At 42.0% G+C, this 18,841-nt stretch overlaps 3 protein-coding genes and 1 non-coding gene across 6 annotated transcripts in view; 2 read left to right on the top strand and 2 right to left on the bottom strand.

Annotated features, from left to right (window-relative positions):
- cad (carbamoyl-phosphate synthetase 2, aspartate transcarbamylase, and dihydroorotase) overlaps positions 1-9,676 on the bottom strand; it is a 32,737-nt gene extending 23,061 nt beyond the window's left edge. For all 3 annotated transcript variants that reach the window (XM_036581170.1, XM_036581171.1, XM_036581172.1), the window contains exons 1-15: positions 9,278-9,676; positions 8,384-8,523; positions 8,135-8,264; positions 7,850-7,992; positions 7,602-7,743; positions 7,185-7,356; positions 5,698-5,883; positions 5,427-5,536; positions 4,833-4,975; positions 4,408-4,539; positions 3,149-3,382; positions 2,358-2,579; positions 2,070-2,258; positions 1,565-1,689; positions 739-872 (exon numbers count right to left, since the gene is read on the bottom strand). In XM_036581170.1, coding sequence (XP_036437063.1) covers positions 739-872; positions 1,565-1,689; positions 2,070-2,258; positions 2,358-2,579; positions 3,149-3,382; positions 4,408-4,539; positions 4,833-4,975; positions 5,427-5,536; positions 5,698-5,883; positions 7,185-7,356; positions 7,602-7,743; positions 7,850-7,992; positions 8,135-8,264; positions 8,384-8,523; positions 9,278-9,371 — 2,296 coding nt within the window. In that variant the 5' untranslated portion in view covers positions 9,372-9,676. The remainder of the gene's footprint in view (positions 1-738; positions 873-1,564; positions 1,690-2,069; positions 2,259-2,357; positions 2,580-3,148; positions 3,383-4,407; positions 4,540-4,832; positions 4,976-5,426; positions 5,537-5,697; positions 5,884-7,184; positions 7,357-7,601; positions 7,744-7,849; positions 7,993-8,134; positions 8,265-8,383; positions 8,524-9,277) is intronic.
- A 1,398-nt stretch (positions 9,677-11,074) lies between these two features.
- si:dkey-221h15.4 (uncharacterized protein LOC563950 homolog) lies at positions 11,075-16,268 on the bottom strand. The gene is made up of 6 exons (XM_036581169.1): positions 15,659-16,268; positions 14,704-14,838; positions 12,774-12,873; positions 12,533-12,677; positions 11,664-11,789; positions 11,075-11,352 (listed from the first exon to the last, which is right to left on the bottom strand). The coding sequence occupies exons 1-6, from the start codon at positions 16,022-16,024 to the stop codon at positions 11,187-11,189; spliced, it is 1,038 nt and encodes a 345-aa protein (XP_036437062.1). The 5' UTR covers positions 16,025-16,268; the 3' UTR covers positions 11,075-11,186.
- A 1,034-nt stretch (positions 16,269-17,302) lies between these two features.
- On the top strand, positions 17,303-17,374 carry trnaa-ugc. The gene has a single exon. It is a non-coding gene; the product is annotated as a tRNA-Ala (tRNA).
- ift172 (intraflagellar transport 172) overlaps positions 17,308-18,841 on the top strand; it is a 73,110-nt gene continuing 71,576 nt past the window's right edge. Inside the window, exons 1-2 of the mRNA XM_036581168.1 lie at positions 17,308-17,716; positions 18,239-18,382. Coding sequence (XP_036437061.1) covers positions 17,678-17,716; positions 18,239-18,382 — 183 coding nt within the window. The 5' untranslated portion in view covers positions 17,308-17,677. The remainder of the gene's footprint in view (positions 17,717-18,238; positions 18,383-18,841) is intronic.

Here is an 18,841-nt window from a genome sequence, read left to right as displayed (position 1 = left end):
TCTGGCTGAACAATCAATTCCAAATCCCGTCCGCAAAGATCCCTGAAAGTCCACGTTTTTGATGAACGGCAGCTTCCAGCACACCTGGACAAGCAATCAAGCACCTGAGTCTCTGATATTTGTGCTACAAGCTGAGAACAAATATATTGATTGTTTATGACAAGGATGTGCGCAGAGTACTCAAGTACTGGGTTAACCATTCGAGGCACCACTATTCAAATACTGAAATCAGTATTCAGGTATAATTTATAGGTAAAATAGGCCAGAAATTCAGTTAAACGATAGTTTTGCTCACATTTGTGATTAGGTATGTTATACTACACTGCTACAAACACAAATCCATGGACTTGTTAAGAACGTGGCTGAGAAGGCAGAGGTAGTGCGGCTGCATAGCTAACTAAGTTGACTACTCTGATATCAGCCACGCCCAGAAACTTGGCACTTCAGAGAAAATACTCACGTAGAACCCGAGTCCTCATCAGCACCTAACGTGTTCGCTCATTAGCTCATCTGAAGAACTGGCCTCTGTTACTCATCCAACACGGACAAATTACCGACTGATTCCTCTCGACTGTTTTCAGTAATAAACCATGTTTAAGTGAGTATTTTTGAGCAACACTGCCGTCACCTAAAAAGTTGGCGAAACTGGCTGACGGTTCATCCCTAGTCTGGGAGCCCCTGAGGACTGTACTGCGAAACAGATACTCAGAGCCTGTTTTTGGAAATAGGCAGTCTTACCAACACTCTTCATGGAGCTGCCGATTTTGGTGCTAACTCTGAGGAACTTGCTCAGGTCCCAGCGAGGGACCTTCACCACACAGTAGTCCAGACTGGGCTCAAAGTTGGCCGTGGTGGAGTTGGTCACAGAGTTCCTGCAAAACAACCAACCCTGAGTTGCAAGTTCAATACAGAGACACCCGAACTGGCCATGTTTTTCAGACAGATCACTGTTAGAACAAAGCTCTAACCTCTAAAACAGCGACTAAGAATAAAGAACGTTCTTAGCTAATCATGGAAGTTCATGTAAAAATATTGTCCATGTAATTTTGGAAAATGTTTATGGATCCATTCATCCTTAAATTTTCACAACAGTGATGATTTACTCATCATTTATAGTTGGAATGTCAGCTTGCAGGTTAGCTTGTAGCTACTGTATTAGCTTAGGGCTAATACATTAGCTTGTGGCTAGATGAGGACACTAAAACTTGTTTTTTTAAAATATTGCACTTTTATAATGTTGAATGTTTTACAGTATTGAATTTATTATATAAATAAAATCATGGGTGTCTGATATTAGAATTAGAAAAATAAGACATAATGCTTACATAAATACTTATTAATATTAATTAGAAATATATGAATATATAAAGTCAAAAACTTTTAAATCTATTAAAAAAATTAAATACTGGTCCACCAGTATACTGGTGTGAGGATGACTCACACACACTGTGCACCAACAACACAGGTGTGTCTACAAAGTGAGTGTGTGACTGAAGGGATCAACATAGAGTTGCTGGAGTGAAGGTTTGTGGTTTTGGTGGTTTGTATCTGCTGCACAACTCACTTTAGAACCGGCAGAGGGATCCCCAGGCCAAGTTTAGCCGCCACATAGGCTAACGGGTAACCGGTGGCTTTACTGGCCAAAGCAGAGCTCCGAGAGAGACGAGCGTTCACTTCAATGATGTAGTACTGCGAGAGAAACAACACACACGATCTGGAACTGTATAAACACAAACACTCACAAGAACCAACGTCAGTTCTCAGTGTTTCACATTTTTATACAATTAGGGATGCCTGAAAATGTTTGTTATAAAAGTGCAAAAATAAATTTTAAAATTAATAAAAATGTTTAGATTTGAAAAAAATACATCAAACTGATATTTAATCACAAAACTCTTGGTTGATGCTGGGCCACTGTGCTAAAATGTCATCTTATTAATTTTCCTGCATTTGAAACCCCGTATAAACGAGATCTAGTCCAAACTTCTACGTTGTGTAATGAATTCCCATTTCGGCGCATCCCTAAATAAAACAATACGATCCGAGGACCCCAACTCCAGGCAGGTTACCTGCTCGGACTCTGGATTGAGAGCATACTGAATGTTGCACTCCCCCACGATCCCCAGGTGCCGTATAACTTTGATGGCCGTGTTCCTCAGCATGTTGTACTCGTAATCGTTCAGTGTCTGACTAGGAGCCACAACGATGGACTCTCCAGTGTGAATTCCCAACGGGTCTATGTTCTCCATGTTACACACCTGGAATCATAAAGTTTAAATGCAGTGAATTTGGCACAACAGGCGTGAGCAAACAGGCTTTTCCAAATCGGCAGGTCTTTGGGCTCAGACGTTTCCTACCGTGACGCAGTTGTCGTAAGCATCTCGCACTACTTCGTACTCGATTTCCTTCCAGCCCTTAAGCGACTTATCCACCAGGACTTGAGACGTGTGAGCAAAGGCTTGTGTGACTAGTGTGATCAACTCTTCTTTGTTGTTGGCGAAACCTGAGCCCAGTCCACCCAGCGCAAACGCTGAGCGGATCAGCACCGGGAAGCCCAGCCTTTCAGCAGCAGCCACCGCCTGGAGGAGGAAGAGAGACAAAGGAACATGAACAAAAGCAAAAACAGCAAAAACAGCAAAAACAAAAGGTTTTTCTTAAGAATATCAAAATTACTGTGCTCAATTTTCAATGCTATGATTTTTTTTTTGCATTCTGAAGATCTGGCCTATTTCGTTTACACATAAAACAGGACAAGGATTCTCTTTTGGGTCAAAGTACAGAGTTGAGACAAATGCAATTTATTGTAATTAACTACTCAAATCATTCGACAGATCTATAATTTTGCACATGTAAGCACTGTGATATAGCATAAGGGCTTTTTGAAGAGTTTTGAAACCTTGTGCTCAATTTATTTAAACATTACATTTTATATTTACATATCAAAATAAAAGTGATTTATTAAAAGTTATCTATTGAATTAAAGAAGTATGGTAAGGTCATTTTTGTGTGTCTATACTATGAAAACTCAGCTCTCATCTTCTAAGGTCCAGTTCAACATCACCTGTGTCTACTTCTACACTAGACGAAGCTGAGCGTACAGTAAAAGAGACTGATGGCCATTAAACGATCACATAGTGGATAAGCTGACCTGCTCAACAGACATGGCTGCCTCACTGGGGGCCACATGCTCGTTTATTTCTTCCATCTTCTCCACAAAGATCTTCCTATCCTCAGTCATCTCGATGGAGGACACTGGGGTTCCCAGCACCCTCACGTTGTACTTCTCCAGCACCCCCTGCTTGGTCAGCTCAACACCGCAGTTCAGAGCGGTCTGACCCCCGAACGTCAGCAGTACGCCGTCAGGACGCTCGTTCTTTATCACCTGGAGCAGAGCAGAGGTGTCAGGATAACAGAATTTTAATTTCAACACGGACAGTGAGTGTAGTATCAACATCTAGTCACAAAATCCTACAGCAGACAAAAAAACTGATTAACATTCAAATTTTATTGAACACTCTGAAAACTTTCACTTGTAACAGCTTCACAGAGAACAAAGTCTATTTAAAGAGCCTATATGCTACAGTACTTACACCCCCCCCACCTATAGCGTAATGAAAATGTTCCACTTATGACGTTTAATAGGTGTTTATGCACCACAAACAATCATAACTCAATTGTACACAATCATTTTGCAGCCACACTCGATCCCTTAGAATTAAACAGTGTTTTTTTAGCATCATGCCTTTAAGACCGATAATGTAAATGACCTCTGTTCTTATCAGCTGTCCTGTCCTGCGTTTGTTCCAGAAGCAGTTTGTGTCACGTCTCCCACCGAGGACGCCTCCTCTGCTCGTCCCCTCTCTCCTGCAGGCTCACTTGAGCCTAAGACCTTTGTCGAGAACTCCATTTCCCATGAGTCAGTGGGGAATCATCCAACTCCTCCGTCATCACAATCAACCAATAAACTCTCTTTCCAACATTTCACCTCACCAGAGTTTTAACTTTGTGTTTCAGGTCATCTGTTACAGTATTTAAGCCCGTTTTAGCAGCTTATTATCAATATGTGATATGCATCAACAGAAGCAAGTGGTGCTTTGAAACTTTAGTGGTGTTTAGAGTCCTGACAGGTTAAAGACGCTGTGGTACTGAAAAAGTAATGAACCTTCAATACTTCATACAAAACTAGTTTTAGAGATGAACACATTCATTTTGATTAAGCTGCCAATTAAAAAGTGTCATCATACAAACATAATGTAATAATAATATATTATAACCCAGATTTTACTTATTCTTACTTCCTCTTTTATATTGATTCATTTCTCGGAAAACATTTGGAGTAAAAACACTGACAACTTTAAAAATGCTGGATTGTTCCGGTTATTTTTCATTAATGTTTGTTTGTCCTACCTGTGTGACGTATTCTGGGGTGATGGGCAGGAAGTAGACCTTGTCCGCAAGGCCTTTGGAAGTCTGCACTGTGGCGATGTTGGGGTTGATGAGAATAGTTTGGATGTTCTCTTCTTTAAGAGCTTTAATAGCCTGAAGGAAGCAGGAGAAAGATACTGAACACTAATAGGTTCTGCAGCAGAACTGTTTATAAAAAAAGGAATGTATTAATTAATGCATCATGTATATAATAATAAAGACATTAATCAAGTGACAGTTTATCTTAGAAAGCCTCACAGACACGAGGTGAAACGAAGAACTTATAAATGGCTGTATGTGTCAGTCTGGATACAGCAAAGACTTTTTGTTCTAGTTTTCTTTTCACGCCTTACCAGGTGAGCAGTTTCTGGTGACATAATACACATTCTTTTATTTTAATGACTCACTTGAGATCCAGAGTAATCAAACTCTCCAGCCTGTCCAATGGAGAGCCCACCAGAGCCCAGAATCAGCACCTTACGGGGCCGAACAAACTCCTCCGGCTTTGGAGCGCCAGGAAAGGAGAGATGCTCCGTCAGCCTCTCTTTCACTAGAGAAGTGAGAGAGGTTACTCAGAGATTACAAGACTAAAGGCAGTTTAATGCTTCCTTATTTTAAATTAAGTACAGGTGAAATATTATTAAATTAACCCTAAAATTGTAAAAAAAAACATTTGTAAAGGTCCTTTGAATTTTTTAAAAAAGGTTCACCACCATAACACCTCATCACTCAAAGATAAGAGGAGTGAGGGAGGCCCTTTCAATCAATCAATCAATCAATAAATAAATGGTGGAACTTTGTGGACTTTCAACAGACACACACCTAGGTTTCATTTGTAGACCCAAGCATAATCTATGTGGGACCTCCGAGTGTGAAATAATCAAAAAAGGGCTTCCTTATGTCCCTCTTCACATTTCACTTCAAAATACTGCAAAAAAGTGTAATTTAAAAGTCTGTCTTGAAAACCATTTTAAACGAAACGCCAAATTTAAAAACCTCACCTGACTTGCCAGTTTTTCCCACTTTGGCGTCTCTGACTGTGTCCAGAAAGATGTCAAAAAGGCTAACCAGGTCAGTTGGCCCCGCCATGTGCTCAGGATGGAACTGCACACTGTAAAAACCATAAATATACACTGATAACTCAATTCTTCCCAGATGCAATTAGTCTTCAAAAGATAGGCAAATGATTATTTATTTTACATACAGGACAAGATGTGCAAAGTATTTAACAGTTACATTAGGAACGCTGTGAAAAGTGAAAGGCTGCCACACCTGAAGAGAGGTTTATAGTTGTGCACGACGCCCTCGCTGGTCTGGTCATTAGCATTGGTGAAGAGCACGTCCCAGTCCTCCGGGAGGGTCTGGGGATCCACCGCAAAGCCGTGATTCTGAGACGTGATGAAACAGCGCCCCGTCCCCTTATGGATGCAAGGCTGGTTATGGCCACGGTTGCCATACCTAAACCACACAGACCATTTATTAACAAACCACAGCTGGGAAAATTAATACATAACACGAGGACTCAAATCTAGACTGTGCTCACTGGGTGGGATGGATGGTTTATTTACTCTTCAGTTAGCACTCCCCTTACGAACACAGTAAACTGCGCTATGATGTGGACAGTAATGCAAAAAAATCAGGACTGCTGATTCTTATGAGGGAGACATTCACTTATGTTCAGGCAAACAATAAAACAGTCACGTCAAACTAGTCAACAGTCCAAACAGTTTCCCTCATTCCAGTTTATTTAAAGTTTGTGATGCTCCAAAATTCCGATGACCTGGTGACCCACTTTAATACACTTTCGACAAGGACTCTGGTGCTGGACAAGGCTTAACATGCAGACAGAGAATCAGCCCACATTATATTAGACATAACAAGCACTTGCTCTAATAACAGGACAAAAGCAATGACTTCTGGTTCGATTCCTGAACGAACCCACTGACCGTGCAGTTCCACTGCCAGAAATTCCACCGAACTGATGGGAAACTGGCATCTGACCTGGCCTTGAGCATTAGCCAACAAAGGAACTCTCCCAGGATTCTTACAAAAACACAGCAGTCTGTCCCAACGGCATCTACCGAAACCGCTGTGCTCAGCACAAAATCACATTTTAGCAGCGCACTGCTCTCACAGAAACGCTGACAGGGCACTGAGAGGAACAGGAACACCTCGTAAAGGTACCTGCCTTTGTTCCCCTGCCCAAATTGATCGGTCATGACAGACCTGAGAAAGTGCAGTGTAACTACTAAAAGAGTCGTCAACATTAAAACAACTCATGATCCGCTCCTACTTAAGGATTCAGATCTGTGAGACGATGCCATGAAGTCCATTAACGAGAGAACTGAGAACGAAGCTCAGAGCTACGCTCTGATACACTGCAACCAGACACCGGCCTATCGTCAATACAGTTATTCTTACAACAGGGATGAAGTACGTAGCAGAGAGCAGAAGTGCTGGATGAGGGTAGAGAAAAAGCAGATCTGCTTAATTGCTGTGGTTAATAATGTAATAGTAGCATTAGGAGAATCTATGCAAGACACACCCTGGTCCACTTTTAGGGGAGAGGAAAAAGACCCACCCCTTCTAACAGGCTGCATATGCCCTGATTGAGTTGGTCAAGTTAGACATTAACTTTAAAAGATAAAACAAGCTCCCCCTCTTAGAACGTCATCAACAGCGGTAAAATTGGTCACAAGTCAGAAAAAAGGGCAAGTTAAGGTCATTAGTGAAGGGAACGGAGAACAATGCAAGCTCACTTCATTTTATAGGTCTTTGCCCCGATGACCAGTGATAGCAACTGATGGCCCAAGCAGATACCAAACACAGGTTTGGGGTTCTCCGCACACACGACCTTACGCAGGTTTTCTATGGTCTCCTTGCAATACTGAGGGTCTCCTGGGCCGTTACTGATAAACACGCCATCAAAGTCTGGAGAAACAAACAAACAAACTTATCAACTCTCAATACTGATAAAAGCTCAAACAGCAACTCTAAACCTGAACTTAAAGAATAAAGGCAGAATTAAATTCAGTGCTGCTAACCTGGCTGACAGTGAATGAAGGCTAGCAGTGCTTCTCTACATGAGCTACATGGGAACTTACGTTTTACTCATTATTAGCCAAAACCTATTTGGCTGAACTGTCCAGTTTAGGATTTTGCAATGTATTACTCACCACTGACATCCAGAGGGTGATCCCAGGGGACCAAGGTCACCCGTGCGCCTCGCTGGCACAAGCAGCGGATCTGATTGTACTTAATTCCACAGTCTACTGCGACGATCCTCAAAGTACCATCCGGATTGAAAACCCTGGGCTCCTAGACGGGAAAAACCCAAACACACAGATCTTTGGGTTGGGAATCTGGAGTGTGAGATGATCACCATGTAAAAGATATACTGAGAGGTATAATGCTGAAGTCATACTTTCAAGGACACTTCTTTCACCAAGTTCCGACTGTCAGGATTGTCAAAAGGTATGTTCTCAGCTGAGGTCCCTTCAACCACAAGCTTCCCCAGCATGGTTCCCTTTTCTCTGATCTTCTTGGTCAAGCAGCGGGTGTCCACTCCTTTTTATACACAGATCGGATTTAGATTAAAATGGGGTAGATATTCAATAGATGTCCTAAGTAGGTGTCTATACTGCTATACAGCCCACTATAGAGATGAGCCATCATAGCCATCACCCATTACAAGGAAATGTCATCTCACCCTCCAGTCCAGGAATGCCCTGCTCTTTGAGCCACTGATCTAGAGATCTGGCCGAGCTCCAGTGGCTGGGATTCTGAGAAAGCTCGCCAACAATGAGGGCAGTGGCGTGGATTCTGCCAGACTCAAACCACTGAAAAGTGATGTGGGAGGGAATTAAAAAAAATAAACATACAGTCAGTCAGAATCAAAACAAAGCATGATGTATTTTCACTGCATGTAAAACAATGAGAGGAAACTCTAATCGTGCACCTTGCTGAGCCCAAATTCACCATCCTCATCATTAGGGACACCATAGTTCCCAATCAGTGGGTAGGTTAAAGTTAATATCTGGGCCTTGTATGAGGGGTCCGTGAGCGCCTCCGGATAGCCCACCATTCCCGTCTGGAACACTGAGGATAAGAAATGTAGACATGTTTGGTTATAAATAAGCATCACTCGACCCTGTATGTGACTGTGCTGTGCTTTATCACTCTGAGCCACTTCAGATCACATATACACGCGCGGGGTCTGGTTATGATGGTCTTGGCTTTATTTGAAGGTAAGAGTTTTTTTGTAAACTCAAGAGTGAGTCAAGGAGGACAGAACTCCGTCACCATATGTCCATCATTATTCTCAACCTGCTTTCCTATCAAAGCAGAATAATCCTTACTCTGCTGGGATGAACTACCATCGGTTTACTTATACAGGGTACCTGTTCATGCCGGCCACCGAGGGGAACTTTGGATTGGATTACAACAAAGTTAACCTGCTACAAAAATCTAAGCCAAATGTCTCGTGGGGTCATGAGTAGCTGGTTAGCTAACAGAGCTGCTCTGATCAATAAAAGCGCGGTCAGATGAAGCGAGTCAGTTTCAGAGGCCGCAGCCGCTGCTGCCCAACCCCATCAACGCTTCGGTGGCCTGAATGATCCGCGGCCGGACCGGGTCAGGGAAGTGTGAGAGAAACTAACGGAGCCGCACTCCGACATCATTCAGCGCCAAAGCCGCACACGTGGGGCTGCTCCACGCTCAGTGCGCAGTTAGCAAGGCTGCTAGTGTTCACACCACGTCCGTCACTCAGATGAGAGCGGGTCAATCCGGATCACAAGTGCGACCCCGCGGTTTAGCAAATTGATTATTTTTACCAAGTTAACTAAAAACTTACCCACTTCCCCCGACGCTGGCGCGCGGGCCCCAAACAGGCGGCCTTTGAAGGCGGTTCCGTCCTCCAATATCAAAGATGCCGTTTCCGCCGACATATTGAACTCCAGCCGAACCCAAACGCAGAGAAATCACGGAAGATCTTCGCTGTAAAGTCGCCGTTTAACCCGATGTTTATTCCCGCGTCGACTTTTTCCGCGCGACGATGGAGCCACGTGAAGCGCGCGCCGCGGGCAGACGTGCCCGGATGCTGGAGGTGGGATTTCGCTAAGTACACAGATGTTGTTGGGCGCAGAGAGTCTGGCGGACGGACCTGTTTGGACCTGCTGGCCGTGTTTCTGAGTGTTTCTGAGGGAGGCGGGCTGCAGGGGGTCAGTAAGGCGAGTCCACACTGCTCTGCCCGGAGCCACAGCAGTGTGGAACCCAACCGCTCCACAGCGGCTCCTTTCATACGGAGCGCGTCAGCACGTCGAGGAGGAGGAGCGACAGACAGGAGCGACAGACAGGAGCGACTCACTGATACTGATTTTTCATTCAGGAGAAAAGCTGATGCTCTCATTTCTCTGAGCTCAGAATCTGCAGATACGGCGTATCTGGCGCTTTCGACACTGACCACAGCGCTGAAGCGGCCACTGCGTGTTTTGGTCCGTTAAAGGGACAGTTCACCGTTTTCCTTAGATTTCTTTCTCTTTTACGAGTTTCCAAAACAAGTTTGGTGCTTTTTCGGATAAGTGTGAGGTTCCTATGGAAGAAACGGCGTCAAATTGACCTTAAATGACTTCCAGAGGGCAAAGAAAGTGCAGGTAGTTCAGAAACAGAAAACACAACCCTGAAACAGCTCAGCACCGCCCCCCTCTGGTTACTGACAAAGTACAGAACGTCTATAGTTTGAATGTTATTGTTTTATTTACAGGTGTGGTTTATTATTACAGTACCTGCATCAACTTACAAGCACTTATAAAATGGATCCTTACTTACTTACTACATTTGAAAGTCATTTAGTGAATTTACTGAGGTCAAAACATTCATAGCGCATTTTTACTCAGTTAATATTTGACCAAACATATTTGTATTTAACTCGAGTACAGAAGTTTTGTACTTAGTCACTCGCTCACATTATGAATTACTATTTAAACATAAAAAACATTGTACATTCTGTACATCATTTGAACAGGGCAGCTGATCAGTGGACCAATAGAAATGCTCGAACATTATTTGGAATAAAATCTCTTTACATTAACTTACATTAAATAGTAAGAACATTTTTGACTTTTCCTATAAAGTTACTATTTTTAAGATATATGTTTTTCTTTGGACAGTGATGATATGGAGCAAAAACTGTTCTTTACCTGTTTGCTTGATAGCTAGTATTCTGGCCACAGTAGCTTCAGTGAGCAGTGTTTACACTCAGGATGGAGAAAAGTGGAAAGGGATGATGTATAGATGTATAGATACCCTTTACAACCCACAACATTAGATAATACCTATTCTGTTCTTTACCAGCTTTTATCATAAGGAGGATGCAGTAGCTCAACTGTTGGAGAGCATCACTACATTACCTGTATACCTATATATATATATATATATATATATATATATATATATATATATATATATTACATGCAGTATTGCTGTCTTGTTTTAGGCCTAATGGAAGCCCATAGGAGGTCATTTTTGCACTGTATTTTACATTTTACTACACAAGAACACATTTGATTAAACAAACAAATAAGTATATATACATATATAAATTATATAAACATGTATATGTGTGTGTGTGTGTATATATAAATAAATACAAGGCATATATACATACATACACACACACATACATATGTATGTATTTTTTTTAAGAGAACATTGAACTGAACTGAACTGGACTGAATGTAACATGACAGTCATCACTGTCATATTTACTCATAATATGTGAGGCTCTGTGGGTCACTGCTGCTGTCGCTTCTCTGGCGTAGAGGCTTTTTGTAGGTCACAGTGGGCACAGGAACCCCATGGAAGTGGTCCATCAGATCCAGCCCTCCAAAGAAGTTGATGAAGATAATGCCCAGTTTGGCTGGCAGGAAACTGTCAGAGGGACAGAAATGAGCAATTTACACAATTTAAACATGTTCATTCACACAGCCGGTGTCAACACTTTCGATTGGCTGGTCCTTTGATGACTAGAAGATAACCACTCGTCAATAATTAATCTATTCACTATCGAAGGAAGGTGCATGATGTTAGTGCGCCAGTGTCTCTCACTGCTGATGTCAACATTACTACAGATTTATAAACTGGACCGCATAATTATGAGTCGCAGTTCCTGAGAACTACAGAATAAACCATTATATAAAACAACCTAAGCCTTCTCAATGCTTGAGCGTATGAAAGCTTACCTCTTCAGCACCATCAAGAAATACAAACTTCCAGGAAGCGCTAAGTACATCTTCTCCCTCAAAACTGCATCCACTATCGTTTCTGCAGCTTCTCTCTGATCCATTATCGGAAGCAAGGATGGCCACCTAATAGCAGGATAAAGGAGAGTGGATTATTTCAGGCCTCCAGTTACAGTTATCTGAACTCTCACCTAGAGTGAAGGTCATTATAGACCAGTGGTGGGAAACTGGACGGGTCAGTGATTTTCTTGTTCAAGCACACCTAATTAATTTCTATTAAAGGGGAATTACAGCAATTTTTCTAAATTTCTGCATAATTCATTTGCGAATATGAAAGCAAAGGTAATTAGAGTGGTTTGATGTGAAATTCTAGAGAAATTTACCGAGTGATGCGAACCAGACGTCTGAAGTGTTTAATGACACTTATAGTTTGGAGTTTTGGTCTAAAATATATTAGATTTTTTTTGGCAGAGAGAAGTGTGCAGGTACTGTTAGGAGAAATAACCCCCAAAGGAAAAATTTTCCACATTTTATCATCAACATTTCATATAAAAACTCGGAAGACCTGTAAATATTGTAGATCATCTACAATATCTTTTGATCTACGTCTTTTTTTGGATAATAAATAAAATGGCTATATTTGCATTGTAGTTGTTGTGACCCCTGGTTCCCATCACAACCACTGCAGAAGAGAAATTTGTGTCAGTGAGTTTCTCTGTAATGAATCATTTGACATTAAACCTTTTTGAATGATTGTGTGCATCTCAACGGCTGAATCGTGCAGAAATGATGCAGTAATTTTGAAAAATTGATTTCCCTTTAAATAGATACAACTTGCTGACATGTAATATAAAACATGCATAACCTACTTTGTTCTGCATCCTTGGAACATTGCTGTGTTGATAAGATAGGGACACACTATGGTTGTTTTGATTCCCTCCTTCTTAAGGACGAGCAGCTCCAGAGCGATGGATTCAGCAAATCCAATGGCTGCAGATTTACTTGCACAATAGTCTGTAGACACAACACACATCAGCAGTCATTTTACTGCTGTATAAGACTTTCACTTAAATACTCAGACAGCTGTGAGCTGTCTGCTCTTCAGACTACCTGCAAGGCCATTCAGGGCAAACAGTCCTCCATGAGAAGATACGCAGACTAAGTGTCCATGGTTCCGTTGTAACATTGCTGGGAGGAATGCCTTGTAAGTCTGTAAGAAAAGGTAAAATTATATTTTTTGACAACTTATTTGCTGTACAGTTAGGCTAAAAGACACCTAACATCAATGATCGCTGTCAGGCTTTAATTTTACTGAATGATACTGTAAAACTGCAAAACAGACAAAGTTCAGAATATTTTGCTTAGTTAAATCCTTCATAAGTAACGTTCGTATTAAACCCAGTGTGGGAATGTGTGGCACCGTTAGCTCGATGCCAACACAAGCCAGTTAATCGCAGTGAGGGGCGAGTGGTCAGTAGCATTATCATTGCGGTGGTAATTTGGTGACCAAAACCTACTCATAATGCAAAGGTTTCTGTATTAAACAATGTTATATTATGATGTTTTTATTATAGTAAGACAAAAAAATTCAGAAACTAGGAAATCAGGAAACTATGAGGCAGTTTACCAACTTGTAAATTGCGGCTGACAATTTGGTATTTACAACTACGAAACTCAGGATTCTAGATGATCCACATGTTTCTGAGATGTGATGTATAATGTGACCTTTCACTGTTTACATGAGTGGAAATGCTAAACTCACAGTAAATGTGAAAAACATGAACACCTGATTTGCTCCTATTAGATCACTGTGGTTTCTGACTGGATATGCAGGATGTGTACTTTAGAGAACGCTTTCTTTTTCCATGTAGTGAACAAAGAAGCACCTGAACAGAGTTTAGTTGTATTAACTACTTAACCATCTGGTAAATACAACCTTCGGATGAGCACAATGTTTGTCGAATTGAATGTCTGTATAAACGCTTTCTGCTGAGGTTCCTCAGTTTGGCCAGTTTCTGACGGCGGTGTAGGAGCATCCTTTGCTACATGTCCCGTAATCGTGTGTTAGCCCTGATGCAGTTAGGAGAAATCAAGAGCTTCACTCTGCGGCCATGTCTGTAACACCGCCATACAAGACCAGACCTCTCTCTCTTTGAATGGGGGGAGACCAGAATACTCGAAACTGAAGCTGAAATTACCGTCCAAAAAGCGTTTCTGAAATCACCAGTGAAATCTGACAAAATCTCATAAACAGTTTGTGGAGTTTCAATAAAATAAAAACAATAAAAACGTGATTTTTCGGATTGTTCTGGCTTCTGCACTCGCGCTCATCTCCACAACGAGATGGGGCTTTTCCCGCTCGCGCCACAGTACGGTCAACCCTCATGGCATAACCAGCAAGTGAAGGGCGGGACTTTCTCCGCAAACAGATTCCATTTTTAGCTTTACAAGCTTTCCCGTTCATATTTCAGTGCAGTGACATAATAAATCATGCTAATCTTAAAAAATAACTGCTGTGTGTCTGAACTAACGTTATTTTATTTTGTTATTATTTTATTAAGCACACACACACACACACACACACATCTTCTAAGCCGCTTATCCTTCTGGGTCGGGGGGGAGCTGGAGCCTAACCCAGCAGTCATTCTAGAACAAGGCTTAGATAAACCAATGTTTATAAACCCAGTGAAACGTGGGAGCCTCCTCATGTGAGCCGAGTGTTCAATGTGTACAAAATACCACACTTTGTTTATAAAACGTTCATTTTTCTCGCTAACGCAGCTAAATGCTAACAGCTAGCAGTGAGCTTGGTGAATTTTGCGGTGTATCGCTGCCTCTGTGTCTCAAACGCGGGTTGCAGGTACCTAAATCTCTGTTTCCTTTTAAGGCACTGACTTATGAGGCAGCTACCTTCAGTTTCAGACCCAGCCAATGTTTCTTCGAGGTCTTGGAACTGACTTCACAATGTGAATAAAACACAAAGTTATTTATGAACACAACAGCTTTTAAAACTAAAGATTTGAAACGTGAGATAATTCACCCAGAAGTGGGCAGCAGTGTTGACTCTCAGTGTTCTGTCCACCAGGTTGTCTGGAGCTTCCGTGAAAGCATATTTTCCAGTCACCACACCGGCGTTGTTCACGAGGATGGACACGTCTCCCACTTCCTTCTTCACCTGTTGAAACATCTTATTACCTCATTTGGATGTGACCACGGCAACACAAGACTTATCCCAAGGTTTCGTATGAGGGTACGCAGAGGTGGGTTGAGTAGGCCTTGAAATATTGTTCATTTATTTAAATAATGACTCACCAAATACCTTCACTCAAAAGGGTAAACAAGGTCACTACTGAAGTGCTGGGTTACCTGCAGAGCCCTGCTGGTGACATCCGGTATAATAAAAACAATGCATGGCCACAACTTAGTAAGGCATGGGAATGAGATAATAAAGTTGTGGAAAAGACCTAGTAAGGCGTGGGAACAAGATCATGCCTTATTAAGCTGTGGTCAAGGTTTAATTATCTCATTAACATGCCTTACAAAGTCGTGGCCACATATTAGGATCTCGTTCCCACGCCTTACAAAGTCTTTTCCACAACTTTATTTTCTCATTCCCACGCCTTACTAAGTCGTGGCCATGCATTATTTCATTTATACCGGATGTCACCATCAGGGCTCCATAGTTATCTACAGAACTGTAGTAGAACTTTTTATCAAATCCAGAATTTCTCTCCACTCAAACCCCTCTTTACTTACAGCTTAAACACTGAATTATACAGAGATCTAACAGAAACCCTGCAGAATTCCCTTTCAATATTTAGACGTTGTCACTAACAGAGCAGAATAAAATCACACAACAAAGGAAGGAAGTGTTAATAATAAAAAATAAACTAAATAAGTAAAAAATTATTTTTATATGAATATACTCCAGGACACATATCATCTGAAAATTCCAGTGAAGTACAAACACATCAACATTTTAAATAAATATCTACCACTTCAGCGACTCTGTAGACCTCCGTTCTGCGGCTGCAGTCACAAGCGTAAGCGTAAACCCGCACGTCCAGGCTTTGCCGCAGCTCTTTAGCTGTCTTGTCCAGCGCCTCCCAGTTCACATCCCAAAGAACTAAGGTGGCCCCCAGTCGTCCCAGCTCCTTCGCTATCTGTTTCCCAAGTCCGTCCGCTGCCCCGGTCACAAGCACGATTTCTCCCTCCACATCTTTCCTGGGGTGTGGAACGAAGAGTCGCACAAAGGCTTCAAAAAAATAGAAGACTGCCCCAAAGAGGAGCTCAAACACCTCTTTAACAGACCGCAGGCTGAGCAGCGCGTGTTCTAAGACCTCAATGACCCGGGTACGCATGGCACTGACCTTTTCTGACCTTTTACTCACAGATATTTCCTGCTACCAGGCGATATCACAGAGCTGTCTTCTCATTTCTATTCACTCCGTGTACAAAACAGCTTGTTTTCTCTAGGTATGAATCCCCCGCGGTCCGGCTCTGTGTCCTGCTGTCCTCAGTGTGGTGGACTGTGAGGTGTGTGGTTTATTTTGGGCCTCCAATTATGTAGTTATCTGACCTCTCACCCAGAGTCAGCCTTACAGAGGTCAGTTGAGACCAGGAGTGGGGATTTCCGGTCCTGGAGGGCAAGATTCCCTTTTTTTCCTTTTCCTTACGATTTTCCTGTTCAACCTCACCTGGTTCAACTGATCAGTTAAAGGGGAACTCCACAAAACTGTACCATTAAATATTTAAGATGTAAACAAAGGCATTCAGAGTAGTTTGATGTTAGTCATTATTTTGCAATGGTGGTAATAGAAACCAGATATATGAAGCATTTAATGCATCTAGAAGCTACTTAACAGGAAACTATTATTATTATTATTATTATTATTATTATTATTTTAGTTATTCGTGAATGTATCTGATGCCTGAAACCTCCACACAGCCTGCAACATCTTTATTTTTTTAATATAACTTTTAATATGATTTGTGGTATGTTTTAGCTATTATTTTACTTTTTATTATTCTTTTTATTTTTTATTTGTATTCTTTTTATTTTATTATTGTCAATTGTCTTACATTTTCTATTTTTTTATTTCATTAATTTATGTTTTTTATTTATTTTATCCTTATCTGATCTGTTACTTGTTAAGTTACTATATTGTAATTTTAAAGGTTTATTGATTTAACGGTTTATTGGTACCTTATTATTTTATTATTACATTTGATTTATTTTTAGTACCCAATCCATGATTTCTGTATTGCTTGGCTGGATTGATTAATTGATTGATTGATTGATTGACTATACATTTTTGTGACTGGATTTTGACCAAAAATGTATTTAAACAACAATGTTTTATTTACATAAAACCTCACACGTGTAGGTCCACTGGTGGTTTTGGATGGTAAATGAAATGACTGTGTTTGTGTTATTCTGGTTCCTTTCACCACCCCTGTAAAGAAAAGTTAAACTTCTCCACAATTCGCCGTTTTTAACCCCTGTAATCGCCAGATGTGTTGGACTCCGACCCTCCCTGCTCTAACCTACCCCTGTATTTGGGTTCGCTCTCTGCGCCACAGCGCAGACTCGGTTTCAGTGTTTATATGTGACGGGCCGGGCGGGGCGCTCGGCGGACGGGGATGTAGCTCAGTGGTAGAGCGCATGCTTTGCATGTATGAGGCCCCGGGTTCAATCCCCGGCATCTCCACAGCTTTTAATCCCACACTCACACTTTTACAGCGCTAATTAATACACATTTCACGAGATAATCTGCCGCTCAAACATGCGCAGACGGCATTTGGCGACCGAAATCCACGAAACAGCGAATTCTCCTTGTTCGTATTTGCGTCACTCTCCTTGACGACGGTATCCAGGGCCGGAGCGGTGTTTACCAAAATGTCTGCCCCCTGAAGACGCTCCGCCAAAGGGCGCCGAGGAGGAGAATCTTATTATAGCGCATTATTTCTGCGCCCATCAGCACCGGCAGCGCCTCTCTTTTCAAAAAGAAAACATGCAGCTGAAGCACCTGAGGACTCTGCTGACCCCGCAGGTGAGTCTGACTCGGAGCCGCCAGCTAACTTTGCTAACTCGGCTAACTTAGCTAACTCGGCTAACTGCGCTGCCAGGCTGTTAGAGCAAACCCAGACGAGCTAACAGACACGCTGGAACTGCCCTCGTTAGTCTGAGCGCTCGCAGTTTAACACCACTGAACCGCCGGCATTTCCACTTTCTCAAAGGCTGAATGATGGACAAAACCTCTAATCAGACGCGGAACAGAAACTCGAGGGGTCCAGTTAGCGTCCGTGACCACAGGCTCTGCTAATGCAGCTGACCAGCCGAGCGCTGGTGAAGTGACTTAGTTAACGCCTAAAGTTCAAAACATGTTCACAGTTTCTTTAATCAGAGTCGTTCAACGTTAAAGCAGCGCTAACTTACAGCTGCCGCCATGGTGAACCAGCCTCCTGTTAACGCAGCGTAGCAGCTTCAGTCCAGTCACTCTGTGAAGCGACTGTCCTGCTGTTAGTTCAGCCAGATCCTCTAAAATGCCCGGTTTTCCTCATTTTTCTCGCAGGAAGGAGCCGCCAAAGTGACTTGCATGGCTTGGGCTCCGAACAACGCCAAGTTCGCCGTGTGCACCGTGGACAGGGTGGTTCTGTTGTACGACGAACTGGGAGAGAGACGGGATAAGTTTTCAACGAAGCCTGCGGACTCCAAAGTAAGTTAAAGGGGAATTTCACCGAATCTTCAGAATGTCTGCGTAATTTCATGCTTTGAAATATGAACAGCGACATTACAGTCAAGAGTGACTTCATGTGAAACGGTGCAGTGAAGGAAATGTATAACCTATCTAGTTGTATAACTTATCTATCTATCTATCTATCTATCTATCTGTCTATCTATCTATCTATCTATCTATCTGTCTGTCTTTCTGTCTATCTGTCTGTCTTGCTGTCTATCTGTCTATCTGTCTGTCTCTCTATCTGTCTATATATCTGTCTGTCTGTCTGTCTTTCTGTCTATCTATTTATCTGTCTGTCTGTGTCTTTCTGTCTATATATCTGTCTATATATCTGTCTTTCTGTCTTTCTGTCTATCTGTCTATATATCTGTTTATCTGTCTGTCTATCTATCTATCTATTTATCCATTCATCCATTCATCCATCCATTCATTCCT

This window comes from Colossoma macropomum, unplaced genomic scaffold, assembly GCF_904425465.1.
Source record: "Colossoma macropomum unplaced genomic scaffold, Colossoma_macropomum, whole genome shotgun sequence".
NCBI classification, from domain to species: domain Eukaryota; kingdom Metazoa; phylum Chordata; class Actinopteri; order Characiformes; family Serrasalmidae; genus Colossoma; species Colossoma macropomum.
This window is presented reverse-complemented; position numbering and strand designations above follow the sequence as displayed.